Here is an 18050-nt window from a genome sequence, read left to right as displayed (position 1 = left end):
TACTATGTAAATACAGTGATAAACATATAGATAAATAATTAGTTGATTGAATATTTTATACATATGGATTGAAGGCGATTGTTATGATGATGGTGTACATAGCTGAGATAGATAGAGATGATGTTAAATTAAAATTTGAAATTATGCCGTATATATGTATGCAAGATAGTAGATAGATTATCTAGACAAGAATAGCAATGAAATATAATTTAAGATATTGATAGTTAGTATAGAGTATTATTTAATTGTATATAATTTAAAATATATAATAAGAGAATAAAGATGAGAGATATGAGACAAAATTAAAATAGATATTTAAAACATTATATAGGACATATTACGAAATATATGTGATAAAATAATAATGTTGATATATATGACAGAAAAGATATAATTAGAATGAATATTTTGAGATGTATGTTTATTTTGTGAATATTTATTATAGATTAATGTATTGATATATTTTAAAGGGCTGTGTCGAGTTAATAATAGAGGTTATAGAGAATGGGGTAGTTTATGATAAAATTTTAGTTAATATAAATAATAAATAATACTGTGTGAATTAGATTATTTAAAAAATTTAGTGAATTATATGGTATTGTTTAATATTATATAAAAGAGAAAGAGATCTATTGAAGATCGAAGAATAATTGTTATTTATAGATTAGATAAAATATAAAATATATGAATATGAAGTAGGATATTGATTGAAATAATCAAGATATAATTCAGTTAGATAGGAATAAAAAGAATGGGATATAAAGTTATAAAGATATGAGATATTAATATCATGAATATTGTTATTATTATTTGTTTATCTAGAGATCTAATGTAAAAAGAAATATAGAAATGAATAGATTTGTGGAATAGTTTGAGGTAGAATAGAAATGAATACATATATAATAGGTAGAATGTGAATAGAATATCTAAAAGAAATAGGCATGTTTATATAATAAAAAAGTAAGTATATAATATGAACAAGAATGAAATTGCGAACAGAGATAAATTAGGATATATATAAAGTAGCAAATAAATATTATGGTATTATTATACGACGGAGGTATAGAAGAAAATAAATAGTGAAGATGTACGAAGAGAAAAAAATTATAGTTAATAAATGAGAGAGAGACGAGAAAAAAAAATAGTATAGTAATAATTGAGATATTGAGATTGTGGGGATAGAAGATGAAAAGAGGTATATGGTTTAAGTATAAGGATAGTAATAAAAAAAGAATAGGTACATCAAATATATATATATATATGTATGTATATACGATATAGATCAGATAGATATAGATAGTACGAACAGGGATTGGTAGCAGATAATATGAATAGGATAGGTAATACGATATAATGAAGAATGCATAGATAGTATTTGTGAATCTGTGGATACATAAGATAATCATGGTGCTGTATGAATATTTGTGATAGTATATAGTTAACGTGAGTATGTATAGAATGTGTGGATACTCTAGATGATGTGGTTGTGAGTATTTGTATGTTAATATGAATGATGTGATTATGAATGTATAGATAAATGAGATATATATTGGAGCACGAGTATACGCGTGATAAAAGGGTAATATAAATGAATAAGGTGATTGATATGGGTAGATGTATGAGTATGTAGACAATATAAATTGAGACCCAATATTGTGCAAATAAGGTACGAGTGGAGTGTGTAGATAGATGTGTTAAAAACGATGTGTTAGATGATATTTATAAGAATAGACAATAGACAGGTATAGAATAGTATGCTGAAATGGAGATGTGAATAACATGATTGGTAAATGATATATATATATAGATAATATGATTGATGATATCAATATATATATTATATAGATAATATGATTGATGATATCAAATATATATATATATATAGATAATATGATTGATGATATCAATATATATATATATAGATAATATGATTGATGATATCAATATATATATATATAGATAATATGATTGATGATATCAATATATATATATATAGATAATATGATTGATGATATCAATATATATATATATAGATAATATGATTGATGATATCAATATATATATATATATATAGATAATATGATTGATGATATCAATATATATATATATAGATAATATGATTGATGATATCAATATATATATATAGATAATATGATTGATGATATCAATATATATATATAGATAATATGATTGATGATATCAATATATATATATATATAGATAATATGATTGATGATATCAATATATATATATATAGATAATATGATTGATGGAATATGAATAGTTATAGGAGAATATGTGTAGGGATTATTATGATATAATAGAAGAGTAGATGTAGATAATATAATATAGAAAAAAGAGTATATAGATTGTATGAAGAATGGGAATAAATAGTTAATTAGGTAGATGGAATAAATATAAATAAAATATAAACATGACATAATGATAGAAGAAGTATGTAGATAATTAGTGTATGTTGAAAAATATAAAAAGATAGTTATGATAGAGTTTGTAGGTGGTATGGTTAGAATTTTATAGAGGTTGAGAGTATATAGAATAATATGAGTTGATGAAGAATGTATGAATATAATACAGAGTGTTTGTATGTAGAATAGTATTAACAGAGATAGTAAAAAAATAATTGGATATAGGTATAAAAAAAAATATGAATGAGTTGAATTTAAAGTGAACATTACAAAAGAGGATATGATAATATGATGATAAAATATAGAGATAAGACGGAATGATGTAATGGTAAAATAAGATAATATGATAGAAGAATATGTAATAATATGATAATGTGGAATAAAAGATATGATAGTGTAGGATAATAGAATAGAATAAGAATTATTGAAGTAGAATATTATGGTGATAGGATAGAGGGTATGTGTGTGAAGAGGTATGATGTTATGTGAGTGTGTGGAGAGGTATGATGCTATGTGAGTGTGTGGAGAGGTATGATGCTATGTGAGTGTGTGGAGAGGTATGATGCTATGTGAGTGTGTGGAGAGGTATGATGCTATGTGAGTGTGTGGAGAGGTATGATGCTATGTGAGTGTGTGGAGAGGTATGACGTTGTATGAATATATAGAGAGATGTGATTGTATGTGAGTGTGTGGGAAGGCTTGATGTTGTGTGAAGAGGTATAATGTATAGAAAAGAATATGTATGTATATGAATATAAAATAGTTTGAACGATTAAATGTGAAGTAAATAAAATAAGAAGGAATAACATATATAGGATAGAATGGATAATGTGATAATAGAAATATAAGACAAGATAAAGAGATATGACAATAGAATATAGATAAATAAGAAAAATAGAGAATTAATGATAAGAGAATAATAAAATGATTATGGTAGATATTTTATGGTGTATAGAATGTACAGATAGTTATAATTCAGATTGATTAGGTGTATATAGTTATGACTTGAATTGAGGAAATGTGGGTAATATGAATAATAGGGATAGATAATATAGTGAATAATGAGTGATGTATATGTATGTATTGTTGAATATGAGTTTGTGTATATGTGTGTATGTATATATATATATATATGAGTATGATATTATGAAGATATAGGTAGAGTATTATTGATATGATATGTAGATAAGAATATATAGTGTGACAGAATTGCAAAAAGGTGTGTGTATAAGATTACATGCGTATGTATAGTGATTATTGTATTGTATATGAATAGTGAGGTAGAGAGCAAATGCATATATAGATTGTATAATAGAGATTGAATATGTCAATAATATAGTATAAATAAGTTGAGAAGATTGAATAGGGATAGAATAATGAGAATAGAAATTGATAATGAATGAGAGAAGAAAAGATAGGGTAGAGAGTTGTGATGATAGAATAGGATGATAAAATATAATGTGGGAATAAAGTGATAGGAGAGGTTAGTATGATGGAATGATAGGTATGAAAGGTTTGTGGTGAGTAGGAGTATATAGTTATGATAGAGAGCATTATGTAGATGAATAGAGATGGATAGTAAATAGTATGTATGATAAGGTAATAGTAAATGATAAGTGGTGTGTGAATAATATTGTTAGAGATGGTATATATAGAGAGTATTTAGATACTAGGATATGATTATGGGTATATGAATAGAGTATGATAATGATATTTAGGTGAATGAAATAATGAATATATAAATCTTATGATGTAGAATTATATATGGATAATGTGATAGAGTGCATAGTATTATATAGAACAGATAAGCTGAATATGATGAAGTTGTAGAATTTGAGATGAGTATGTAGAATAGAATGAGAAGAGTAGGTGAATGTAAGTTGAAAGTGAATGAAAATATATTAGCAGTGTGAAGAGTTAGAATAATGGGCTAAGATGGAGAGAATAATTGAATTAAGAAGAGATATAAATTAAGGAGGATAAATATAGATAGTATGATAGAAGGGATTATAATAAATAGTTATGATTTAAGTTGAATAAAAATGGATATGGGTAATTTAGGTTGATTAAGAGTAGATGGTTATGATGAAGAATGAATATTGATGAATGAGGGTGAATTATAAAGTAGGTGGATAGTGTCAATAAAGAGGTATATAATACGTAATCATAATGATATATGTGAAATATGTAAAATATGTTTGTGTATATAGAGTGTAAGTGTGAAGGTGATATTATGAGTATGTGTAAATAGTATTGCTGTGATAGTTTAGTTAGAGTTTGTGAATAACATGATATAATTAGAAAGGTATACGTATGATAAGATAGTGTGTGTGAATAGTGGGATAGATAATGTGTGAGGGGATATAAAATGGATAATGAAGATTGAATGTGTGGATAGTGATGTAGGATTTAATAGAGCAGGGGTAGTATAAATAGAAGATGATATAGAAGATAATAATGGATAATAAATTATATATAGATATTGTGGGCATGATATTGCCAGTATGCATAAATAGAGGGTATTGTTGATTATGATGATATTATTAATGTATGTGAGTAATATTATTACAATACTATGAGAGTGTGTGTCTGTGAATATTGTTAAGGAAGGTGTATGTGAATAATATTGTTAAGAAAGGCGTGTGTGTGTGTAGAATATGTAGATAATATGATATGATAATGAGTATGTGATTTGTATAGTATGGAATTACATGTGAATAGTATGATAAGGTTGTAAATATATCAGAGTTGTATGACGTAAAATAAAGTGTGGATAGTGTGATAGAAGGTTAGTGATATGTGAAGTCGATAGGATAAATTGAAGATGATAGAGAAATATAGTTTGAGAGAAGTAGGGTGAAATTTGAGAGAAGGAGATTAAGAAAGAAGTTGATAATGAATGAGAAGATAAGATAGGATAGAGAAATATGATAATTGAATAGGATAATGAAAGATAATATGAAAATAGAGTGGTAGGAGAGGATAATATGATAAAGTAAGGGTGAGATACATACGGGTGATAGAGGGTGGGTAGGAGGAGATAGTTATGATAGAAAGAGTATGATGTGTATAGGGATAGATAATAGATAACATGAATATGAGATGACAATAGTGAATAATGAGTATTGTATGAATAATATTATTAATGTGATATGGTCATTATCTGCGAATAATAATATTATTGAGTATGATATTGTGAGTGAGCTTGCAGGGTATGTGAATAGTAAGATAAAATTATGAGTATATAGATAATATGATGATGATGTGTATGAATAATATGATGTGATTTCAAGTAAATTGTATAATGTAGAATTAAGTATAGGTTTTGTGATAAGATATAGGAGGAATAAATGGATACAGAGATTATAAAAAAGATAATATAGATTGATTTGAATCAAGGGAATATATGATGAGATGATAATATAAGAAAGAGTATGATGATATGATGATAAAATATAGATAAAATATAGATAAATAAGTAGAATGATATGGTAATAGAATGTGATAATATGATATGATATATTTGATCAAAGCATAAACAGATTCAGGTGTTTAGTCTCAAAAAATTGTATTAATAGACTTCAGCTAAGGAGTTGATTAATATTTATATAATATGTAAAATAGTAACATATATAAAAATATAAAAATTTCGGCAAATATTTATAGTTTTGTCTAAGCTACAAGCTATTGATGTTGTAAACTAGCCAATATTGTATATCTCTCTCAGAATATTTTTTATTAAAAGATTTTGCAAAACATTCAAAATAAACATCAACATATATTTTTTACTGTGATATATACTAGTCAATATGTAGCAATTGCCTCTATTTCTGAAAAAGGCAAATTTCTTAACTATATCAAAAAAAATATAGACTGTCACCAAGAGACGTTAACCTAGATAAATGTCTGACATTATGAAAAATGCAGAAATATCATGTAAGAATTGATATTTTATAAAAGATTTTTTTGTTTATGATTTGTTGAGATATAAACTGAACATAAAAATAAAACTTGTCTAACTGATGTCGGAGGACAATCAATGTCATTATTGGCTGGCTATCAAATTGGATCGAATTCTGGTTGATATAATATAGAAAATAAATATCAAAATAATATCAATTATTCTATATGATATTAATAAAATATATAATATAATAAAATATTACATATGTCCAGTTAATGATATATTTTAATGTCTTAAAATCATACATAAATTATTATAGTGATTATTAATAAAAAATAATATACAAATATCATTCATAAACTATTTTAATATGTATATAGTGTTATGTAAATATTATTGTTATATAAATGAATAAAATTATGATACAATAATAACAGCTGGATATTTATATATAATATAGAATAGAAATAAAATAATAATATATGATAAATAATTATTATAGAGATATTAAATAATTGTAGATAATAGATATGATGTTGTATGATTAATTGACAATGTAAATTATGATATGTTGTTATATGAAAACAAGTATTTAATAATTTTATACATAATGATTATTGAAAAAATAAAATTACCACATAAACATTACTATGAAATAAAACATATATTTATGTATAATAAGATATTATGTTATAGATTGTATGATATATATATATGGTAGGGTTATAGATAATATTAAATATATATTAATATATGGATAATAGAAGGATTAATACTAACATAATAAAAATATAAAAGAAATAATAATATATGAATGAATAATATAATAGTATGGATAATATGTGATAATGAGGTATAATATGATAGGATAATAATATTGAGATAATGGGATAAGATAGATAATATTAGGATATAGAGTAAATGTTAATGTATAGAGAATTGTAGATTATTGGTTAGATAGAGTAGAGGAGTGAGTAATGTAATATTGTTGTAGAAGTGAAACATAATGTGATATAATATTGGAATATGTGTATATACTGAATAAAAAAGTATATTTATCATAATAAATAGGTATTTTTTATTTATAGATTTAGCGATATTATTGATCATTTTATAGAGATAAATATTGATAAAGTTATTCGATACTGAAACATATTTACGCGTTGCAAATAGCATAAGGTATTATATTGTAAATAACAACGTATTAATTATTTTTTTGAATAAAAACTTAAGTTATTAGATAATTTTTATATTTACAATATAAAATGTTTGCTTTAAAATGTATATTGAACGACATATATGCGATATGCATTTATTTTTATATTCAATGTGATTTTAATAACAAAATTGGATATATTTGATTGATTTGATTTATGAAAGTACAATATATATATGTCAAATTAAAAGATTTATATAATAAGATAGATACGGTAAGTTAGAAACAAATGTGATGGAAAAAATAAAAGAATATATTATTATAATAATAGACATTAATAGATCAAAATAAATAGTATAATGTAAATGAAAAGTAATAAGATATATGTATATAGATAACAATTATATGTATTTTTTTAAATAAGCTCAGTGAATGAATATTTTTTGAGTATTTGGTATGAAAAATTATGATTAATATTTATATGTTGTAGTTGCAGTTTTTGATAAAGAAAGAGATCATATATATAAAATGTAGATTATAGGTTGATAATGAAAAGATATAAATAAATTAGAATAGATTAATAGTAGATTAAGAGAATGACAGAATAAAATGAAAATATTGAAAAAAAATTTATAAATAGTTTTATGAAGAACATAGGTTATTTATGATATAGAAAAAAAGTAACATAGATATGAGATAGATTATAATGTGTATTAAGATGATAATAAATATAGAGGTTATATGTAGTGAATAATATTAAAAAATTTTTTTATGTATAAGGTTTATGTAAATAATTAAAAACATATTAGCCGATAAAAAATCTTTGAGATTGAAAAATAAGATTTATTATTAAAATATGGAGATGGTAAATAAGTTAGCGATAATAGCGATTATATTATTTGAAATTTCAAGAATATTTTCGATAGAAAATAACTCTTCAAAATTTGTAGCGGAGTTAAACGAGTTGTTGGTAGACAATAAAATTTCAGACAACTACTGTGATGATGAAAGAATAGGTTGCAGTAGGGGTCAGATCAACAGGATTAGATTATATGCTACTGAGCTATCTGCATTTCCTGTAGGGATTACAATGATTAAAGATACATTAAACAAGTTAACAATGATACAAGCAAACCTGAAAGGTAATATTCCGAATGAGCTCTATGAACTGACTGAATTGCAATATCTGAATCTGAAAGGAAACAAATTTGATGGTAGCTTAAGTAATAATATTAAAAATTTGAAGAAATTATATTATCTTGATTTAAGTGAATCAAATTTGTCTGGACCGATACCTAATGGTCTATATTCATTGACTGTATTGAAGTATCTGTATCTACAAGGGAACATGTTTAATGGTAGTATAAGTAATAATATTAGAAATCTGAATAATTTATGGGCTCTTGATCTAAGTTACTTAAATCTGTCTGGATCGATACCTGATGGTATATATTCATTAACTGAATTACAAAATCTGAAACTAAGAGAAAACAAATTTAATAATAGTTTAAGTAATAATATTAGAAATCTGAACAAGTTATATAGACTTGATCTGAGTAACACAAATATATCTGGTGAGATACCTGATGGTATATATTCGCTGAATGAATTATTATATCTAAATCTACAAGGAAATAATTTTAATAATAGTTTAAATGACAATATTAGAAATCTGAGTGAATTATATTATCTTGATTTAAGTAATTCAAATATGTCTGGACCAATACCTGATAGTCTATATTCATTGAATCAATTGCGATATCTGCACCTACAAGATAACAGATTTAATAATAGTTTAAGTAATAATATTAGAAATCTGAACAAGTTATCATACCTTGATCTAAGTAACTCAAATATATCTGGTGAGATACCTGATGGTATATACTCATTAACTGAATTACAATATCTGAGTCTAGAAGGTAACAAATTTAGTGGTAGTTTATCTGATAATATTAGAAATCTGAATAAGTTATATAGACTTGATCTGAGTAACCTAAATTTGTCTGAGTCTATACCTGATAGTCTATATTCATTGACTAAATTGAAGTATCTGAATCTAAAAGGTAACAAATTTAATAATAGTTTAAGTAATAATATTAGTAATCTGAATAAGTTATCATATCTTGATCTAAGTAACTCAAATATATCTGGACCAATACCTGATGGTATATATTCGCTGAATGAATTATTATGTCTAAATCTAAAAGGGAACATGTTTAATAATAGTTTGAATGATAATATTAGAAATATGAATAAGTTATCATACCTTGATCTAAGTAACTCAAATATATCTGGTGAGATACCTGATGGTATATATTCATTGACTAAGTTGAAGTACCTGAATCTAAAAGGAAACAAATTTAATAATAGTTTAAATAATAATATTAGAAATCTGAGTGAATTATATTATCTTGATTTAAATGGATTAAATATGTCTGGTAAGATACCTGACAGTCTGTACTCGCTGACCAAATTGCAAAATCTGCATTTGGGAGGTAACAGATTTAATAATAGCTTAAATGATAATATTAGTAATCTGAATAAGTTATCATATCTTGATCTAAGTAACTCAAATATATCTGGTGAGATACCTGATGGTATATATTCATTAACTGAATTACAATATCTAAATCTAAAAGGGAACATGTTTAATAATAGTTTGAATGATGATATTAGTAATCTGAATAAGTTATCATATCTTGATCTAAGTAACTCAAATATATCTGGACCAATACCTGATGGTATATATTCATTGACTGAATTGCAACACCTCTATCTACAAGATAACAAATTTAATAATAGTTTGAATGATAATATTAGTAATCTGAATAAGTTATCATATCTTGATCTAAGTAACTCAAATATATCTGGTGAGATACCTGATGGTATATATTCATTAACTGAATTACAATATCTAAATCTAAAAGGGAACATGTTTAATAATAGTTTAAATGACAATATTAGAAATATGAACAAGTTATCATACCTTGATCTAAGTAACTCAAATATATCTGGTGAGATACCTGATGGTCTATATTTATTGACTGAACTACAACATCTGAGTCTAGAAGGTAACAAATTTAGTGGTAGTTTATCTGATAATATTAGAAATCTGAATAAGTTATCATATCTTGATCTAAGTAACTCAAATATATCTGGTGAGATACCTGATGGTCTATATTTATTGACTAAATTGCGATACCTGTACCTACAAGACAACAAATTTAATAATAGTTTGAATGATAATATTAGTAATCTGAATAAGTTATCATATCTTGATCTAAGTAACTCAAATATATCTGGACCAATACCTGATAGTCTATATTCATTAACTGAATTGCAACACCTCTATCTACAAGATAACAAATTTAGTGGTAGTTTATCTGATAATATTAGTAATCTGAATAAGTTATCATATCTTGATCTAAGTAACTCAAATATATCTGGTGAGATACCTGATGGTATATATTCATTAACTGAATTACAATATCTAAATCTACAAAACAACAAATTTAATAATAGTTTAAATAATAACATCAGAAATCTGAATAATTTATATCGTCTTGATCTAAGTAACTCAAATATATCTGGACAAATACCTGATAGTCTATATTCATTAACTGAATTGCGATACCTGAATCTAAGAAATAACAAATTTAGTGGTAGTTTATCTGATAATATTAGTAATCTGAATAAGTTATCATATCTTGATCTAAGTAACACAAATATATCTGGACAAATACCTGATAGTCTATATTCATTAACTGAATTGCGATACCTGTACCTACAAAATAACAAATTTAGTGATAGTCTAAATGACAATATCAGAAATCTGAATAAGTTATCATATCTTGATCTAAGTAACTCAAATATATCTGGTGAGATACCTGATAGTCTATATTCATTGACTGAATTGCGATACCTGTATCTACAAAATAACAGATTTAATAATAGTTTGAATGATAATATTAGTAATCTGAATAAGTTATCATATCTTGATCTAAGTAACTCAAATATATCTGGACCAATACCTGATAGTCTATATTCATTAACTGAATTGCAACACCTCTATCTACAAGATAACAAATTTAGTGGTAGTTTATCTGATAATATTAGTAATCTGAATAAGTTATCATATCTTGATTTAAGTAACTCAAATATATCTGGTGAGATACCTGATAGTCTATATTCATTGACTGAATTGCGATACCTGTATCTACAAAATAACAGATTTAATAATAGTTTGAATGATAATATTAGTAATCTGAATAAGTTATCATATCTTGATCTAAGTAACTCAAATATATCTGGTGAGATACCTGATGGTATATATTCATTAACTGAATTGCGATACCTGGATCTAAGAAATAACAAATTTAGTGGTAGTTTATCTGATAATATCAGAAATCTGAATAAGTTATCATATCTTGATCTAAGTAATTCAAATATATCTGGACCAATACCTGATGGTATATACTCATTAACTGAATTAAAATATATGAAATTAGGAGATAACAAATTTAGTGGTAGTTTATCTGATAATATTAGAAATCTGAATAAATTACAGATACTTGATCTAAGTAACTCAAATATATCTGGACCAATACCTGATGGTATATATTCATTGACTGAATTGCGATACCTGTACCTACAAAATAACAAATTTAATAATAGTTTGAATGATAATATTAGTAATCTGAATAAGTTATCATATCTTGATTTAAATAACTCAAATATATCTGGACCAATACCTGATAGTCTATATTTATTGACTGAATTACAATATCTGAGTCTAGAAGGTAACAAATTTAGTGGTAGTTTATCTGATAATATTAGAAATCTGAATAAGTTACGTCATCTTGATTTAAGTAACACAAATATATCTGGACCAATACCTGATAGTCTATATTCATTAACTGAATTACAATATCTAAATCTAAAAGGGAACATGTTTAATAATAGTTTGAATGATAATATTAGTAATCTGAATAAGTTATCATATCTTGATCTAAGTAACTCAAATATATCTGGACCAATACCTGATAGTCTATATTCATTAACTGAATTGCAACACCTCTATCTACAAGATAACAAATTTAATAATAGTTTGAATGATAATATTAGTAATCTGAATAAGTTATCATATCTTGATCTAAGTAACTCAAATATACTTGGACCAATACCTGATGGTATATACTCATTAACTGAATTAAAATATATGAAATTAGGAGATAACAAATTTAGTGGTAGTTTATCTGATAATATTAGAAATCTGAATAAATTACAGATACTTGATCTAAGTAACTCAAATATATCTGGACCAATACCTGATAGTCTATATTTATTGACTGAATTACAATATCTGAGTCTAGAAGGTAACAAATTTAGTGGTAGTTTATCTGATAATATTAGAAATCTGAATAAGTTATCATATCTTGATCTAAGTAACTCAAATATATCTGGTGAGATACCTGATGGTATATATTCATTAACTGAATTACAATATCTAAATCTAAAAGGGAACATGTTTAATAATAGTTTGAATGATAATATTAGAAATCTGAATAAGTTATCATATCTTGATCTAAGTAACTCAAATATATCTGGACCAATACCTGATAGTCTATATTCATTAACTGAATTGCAACACCTCTATCTACAAGATAACAAATTTAATAATAGTTTGAATGATAATATTAGTAATCTGAATAAGTTATCATATCTTGATCTAAGTAACCCAAGTATATCTGGTGAGATACCTGATAGTCTATATTTATTGACTGAACTACAATATCTGAATCTACAAGGTAACAAATTTAATAATAGCTTAAATAATAATATTAGAAATCTGAACAACTTACGTCATCTTGATCTAAGTAACTCAAATATATCTGGACCAATACCTGATAGTATATACTCATTAACTGAATTGCGATATTTGAATCTAAGAAATAACAAATTTAGTGGTAGTTTATCTGATAATATTAGTAATCTGAATAAGTTATCATATCTTGATCTAAGTAACTCAAATATATCTGGACAAATACCTGATAGTCTATATTCATTAACTGAATTGCGATACCTGAATCTAAGAAATAACAAATTTAATAATAGTTTAAGTAATAATATTAGAAATCTGAATAAATTACAGATACTTGATCTAAGTAGCTCAAATATACCTGGACCAATACCTGATGGTATATATTCATTAACTGAATTACAATATCTGGATCTACAATGGAACAGACTTAGTAGTAGTTTAAATGATAATATTAGAAATCTGAATAAGTTATCATATGTAAATTTAAGTAACACAAATATATTTGGACCGATACCTGATGGTCTATATTCATTAACTGAATTACAATATCTGAATCTACAAGGAAATAATTTTAATAATAGTTTGAATGATAGTATTAGAAATCTGAATAAGCTATATAGACTTGATCTAAGTAACTCAAATATATCTGGACCAATACCTGATGGTATATATTCATTAACTGAATTACAATATCTGGATCTAAGAAATAACAAATTTAGTGATAGTTTGAATGATAATATTAGTAATCTGAATAAATTACAGATACTTGATATAAGTAACTCAAATATACTTGGACCAATACCTGATGGTATATACTCATTAACTGAATTGCGATACCTGAAGCTACAAGATAACAAATTTAGTGGTAGTTTATCTGATAATATCAGAAATCTGAATAAGTTATCATATCTTGATCTAAGTAACTCAAATATATCTGGTGAGATACCTGATAGTCTATATTCATTGACTGAATTGCGATACCTGTATCTACAAAATAACAGATTTAATAATAGTTTGAATGATAATATTAGTAATCTGAATAAGTTATCATATCTTGATTTAAATAACTCAAATATATCTGGACCAATACCTGATAGTCTATATTCATTAACTGAATTACAATATCTAAATCTACAAGGAAATAATTTTAATAATAGTTTGAATGATAATATTGGTAATCTGAATAAATTACAGATACTTGATATAAGTAACTCAAATATATCTGGACAAATACCTGATGGTATATATTTATTGACTGAATTACAATATCTGAGTCTAGAAGGTAACAAATTTAGTGGTAGTTTATCTGATAATATTAGAAATCTGAATAAGTTACGTCATCTTGATTTAAGTAACACAAATATATCTGGTGAGATACCTGATGGTATATGTTCATTGACTAAACTGCAACACCTGAATCTACAAAACAACAAATTTAATAATAGTTTAAATAATAACATCAGAAATCTGAATAATTTATATCGTCTTGATCTAAGTAACTCAAATATATCTGGACCAATACCTGATAGTCTATATTCATTAACTGAATTGCGATACCTGAAGCTACAAAATAACAAATTTAATAACAGTTTAAATAATAATATTAGAAATCTGAACAACTTACGTCATCTTGATCTAAGTAACTCAAATATATCTGGACCAATACCTGATAGTATATATTCATTAACTAAATTGGAATATCTGGATCTTACGGGTAACAGTATTGATGGTATTTTATCATCTAGAATTGGTAATATGATTATGTTAACTACTCTAAACCTGAGTTTCAATCAATTGAGTGGAACTATACCAAATGAAATCAGTAATTTAACCAATCTCATAGCTTTGCAAATGAGAGAGAATGAATTTGAAGGTAACATTCCTGACCTGAGTCCTCTAAGATATTTGGTAACCATGAATATTAGCTCAACAAAACATACCTTGAATGCAAATTGTAATGATAAAATGTTGCCTCCATATATTGATAAGAACAAATGTTTCATTGCACCTGTGAATAGATTGTGCAATAATATTATAAAATGTGAATACGGTAACAAGCTTAGAGGTAAATCGTTAGTTGGTTCAATGTTCTATATATATAGACCGAAAATAATTATTATGATGGTAGTGTGTAGAGGTGCAATAGAAATGATATGAAATTAGAATTTAGAATTATGATATTTATATAATAATATAGTAAATAAAATATATAGAGAGAGTTATAAAAATAAAATATAGATAATTTGAATTAAAATATTAATATTTAATATAAGATTTATTGTTATATTTTATTATATATAAAATAATATGTATATGTAATAAAATGATATAGAATTAAAAAGATAATTTAAAATATTACATGAAATATTATGAAATTTATATAACAAAATATTATTGATATATAAAAGATGATAAAATAATAAAATATTAGTTTAGAATAAATATGAGATATATTTATATAAATATTTATTATAGATTAATGTATTGATATATTTTTATGTATATTAAAGTAGTTTTAATAATTATAGAATGGTATAATGTATAATAATAGAGTTTTAAGTTAATATTATTAATAATAATATTATGCAAATTATTATTAAAAAATGTTTATTATTTAAAAGAGTTTAATTGATTATATGATATTATATAAAAGATTTATTAAAGATTAAATAAGAAATAAATATTATTTATATATTAGAATATAAAATATATGAATATGATATAGATGTTGATTAAAATAAGTAAGATGTAATTTAGTTAGATGATAGAAGAATAAAAAGAGTGAGATATAAGAATATATATATATGCGATGAGGTATTGATGTTATAAATATTTATTATTATATAGATTTAATGTGATTATGATAAAGTTATTAACTAAGATGAATATAAATAAGATATAAAAATGTGATGAATAGTTTGAAGTAAAATAAAAATGAGTGTATATAAGAGATAGAGTATGAATAGAAGATATAAAAGAGATAAGTGTATATAATAAAAAAAAATAGGAAAATAGATGTATATGTGAGTAGTAGAAATGACGGTCAATGTGATTAAATGTGAAAGTGTGTGTATATAAATTGAGATATGATGAGATATAAGAGGCAAATGATGTATGTGGATAATTTGAAATGTATGAATATTGTATGGATAATGTAATTGTGAGAGAATGAGTATGTGTGTGTATGAATAATATAAAGATGAATATATATATATTGATGATGTGTGTAATGTGTGTAGGATAGGATAGGTGTGGATGTATGTATTTAGATGTGTGTATATGAATAGAGGTAGGATTGTATATTTATAAATAAGATTGAATAATAATTCGTATATATGAATATAATGAGAGGTGTGATAGTGTGTGATTAATATGAATTGTGATAAAATTTAATGGTTGTAGATAATATGAATAATGATTGATGATGGTATACATGTTTATGGATGAATCGAGATAGGATGATATATATAGGTTAGTGGATAATATTGTATGTGGTAATATAAATAGTGTTATGAGTGTGTGTAGATGTATGAATGATGTATGTGTGAATATATATAGAGATGAGATGAATAAATAAACAATATAATTGTATGTATATGAGAAATGAAGAAAGTTTATATATAGATGAGATGATAAAAGGATGATATGATGTTATATAGAAAGATGATATATTTTATATATGAATAGTTTGAAGGATATGAATGTATATAGAATGTATATAAGTGTGTGGGGTGTATAGAGTTTATAGATAATATGAATTAAGATATGATTGTATATAGATGATGAGATGTAGATAGATTATAAATAAATGAAATGATTATGAATATGAATAAGGAGGTAAGAATAGATATGAATAAATGAGATATGAATATGAGAGTATATAAATAGAATGAGATATGTAAGGGTATATAGATAATATAAATTAAGATGTGATGATAATATTTTATATATAGAGTATATAGATGATATGAATTGAGATGTGATGATGTGAGTGTGAACAGATAGATAGAATGAGATATATAAAGTAGAGGGATAATATGAATTGATATATGGTACATGATATATAGATATATAAAATATATAGATATATGATGTAGATAATATGTGAGATAGAAGTGATATTTAAAGAAGAGTAGGTATAGAATAGTATGTTAAAATGAATAAGATATAGATAATATGATAGAGAGATAATATATAGATAATTATGATAGAGTTATATGAAGAGAAATAATATGATATAATAAAAGAATAGATATAGATAGTATGATATAGAAGAGAGAGAGAGAGTATAGATAGTATGATATAGATAGAATATGAATATGATATAATGAGAGGGATGTATAGATAGTTGATATAGATTGAAAAACATGAGAGAATAATTATGATAGAGAGATATATAATTAGAGTATGGTAGAGATTGAGAGTATATAAGATAATATGAATTGGTGAGAAATGTATAAATATAAAATAGAGATGGTTTGTGTAAATGTAATATGAATGAAGATGTAGATACAGATATAACAAAAAATATATATAGATATGAATTTGAAGAGAAGAGATGTAAGATAGAATATAATAATATAATGATAAAATATAGGATAAGATAGAATATAATAATAAAATATGATAGTAAAATATGATATTATAATAGAATAATGAGAGACAATATGATAATGTAGGATAGAATGTATTGTAGTGTGAGATAATAATAAAAGATAAGAATATTGAGATAATAGGATAGGA

The 18050-nt window shown here is 24.3% G+C and overlaps 1 protein-coding gene across 1 annotated transcript; it reads left to right on the top strand.

Annotated features, from left to right (window-relative positions):
• Positions 1-8342: 8342 nt before the first annotated feature.
• Positions 8343-15464, top strand: LOC126328320 (metacaspase-2-like). Its single transcript, XM_049996020.1, has one exon. The coding sequence runs from the start codon at positions 8343-8345 to the stop codon at positions 15462-15464; it is 7122 nt and encodes a 2373-aa protein (XP_049851977.1).
• Positions 15465-18050: the final 2586 nt, after the last annotated feature.

The sequence above is a fragment of the Schistocerca gregaria genome, unplaced genomic scaffold, assembly GCF_023897955.1.
Source record: "Schistocerca gregaria isolate iqSchGreg1 unplaced genomic scaffold, iqSchGreg1.2 ptg001119l, whole genome shotgun sequence".
NCBI lineage: Eukaryota > Metazoa > Arthropoda > Insecta > Orthoptera > Acrididae > Schistocerca > Schistocerca gregaria.
Note: the sequence above shows the minus strand (reverse complement) of the source record. Positions and strands in the feature narration are given on the sequence as shown.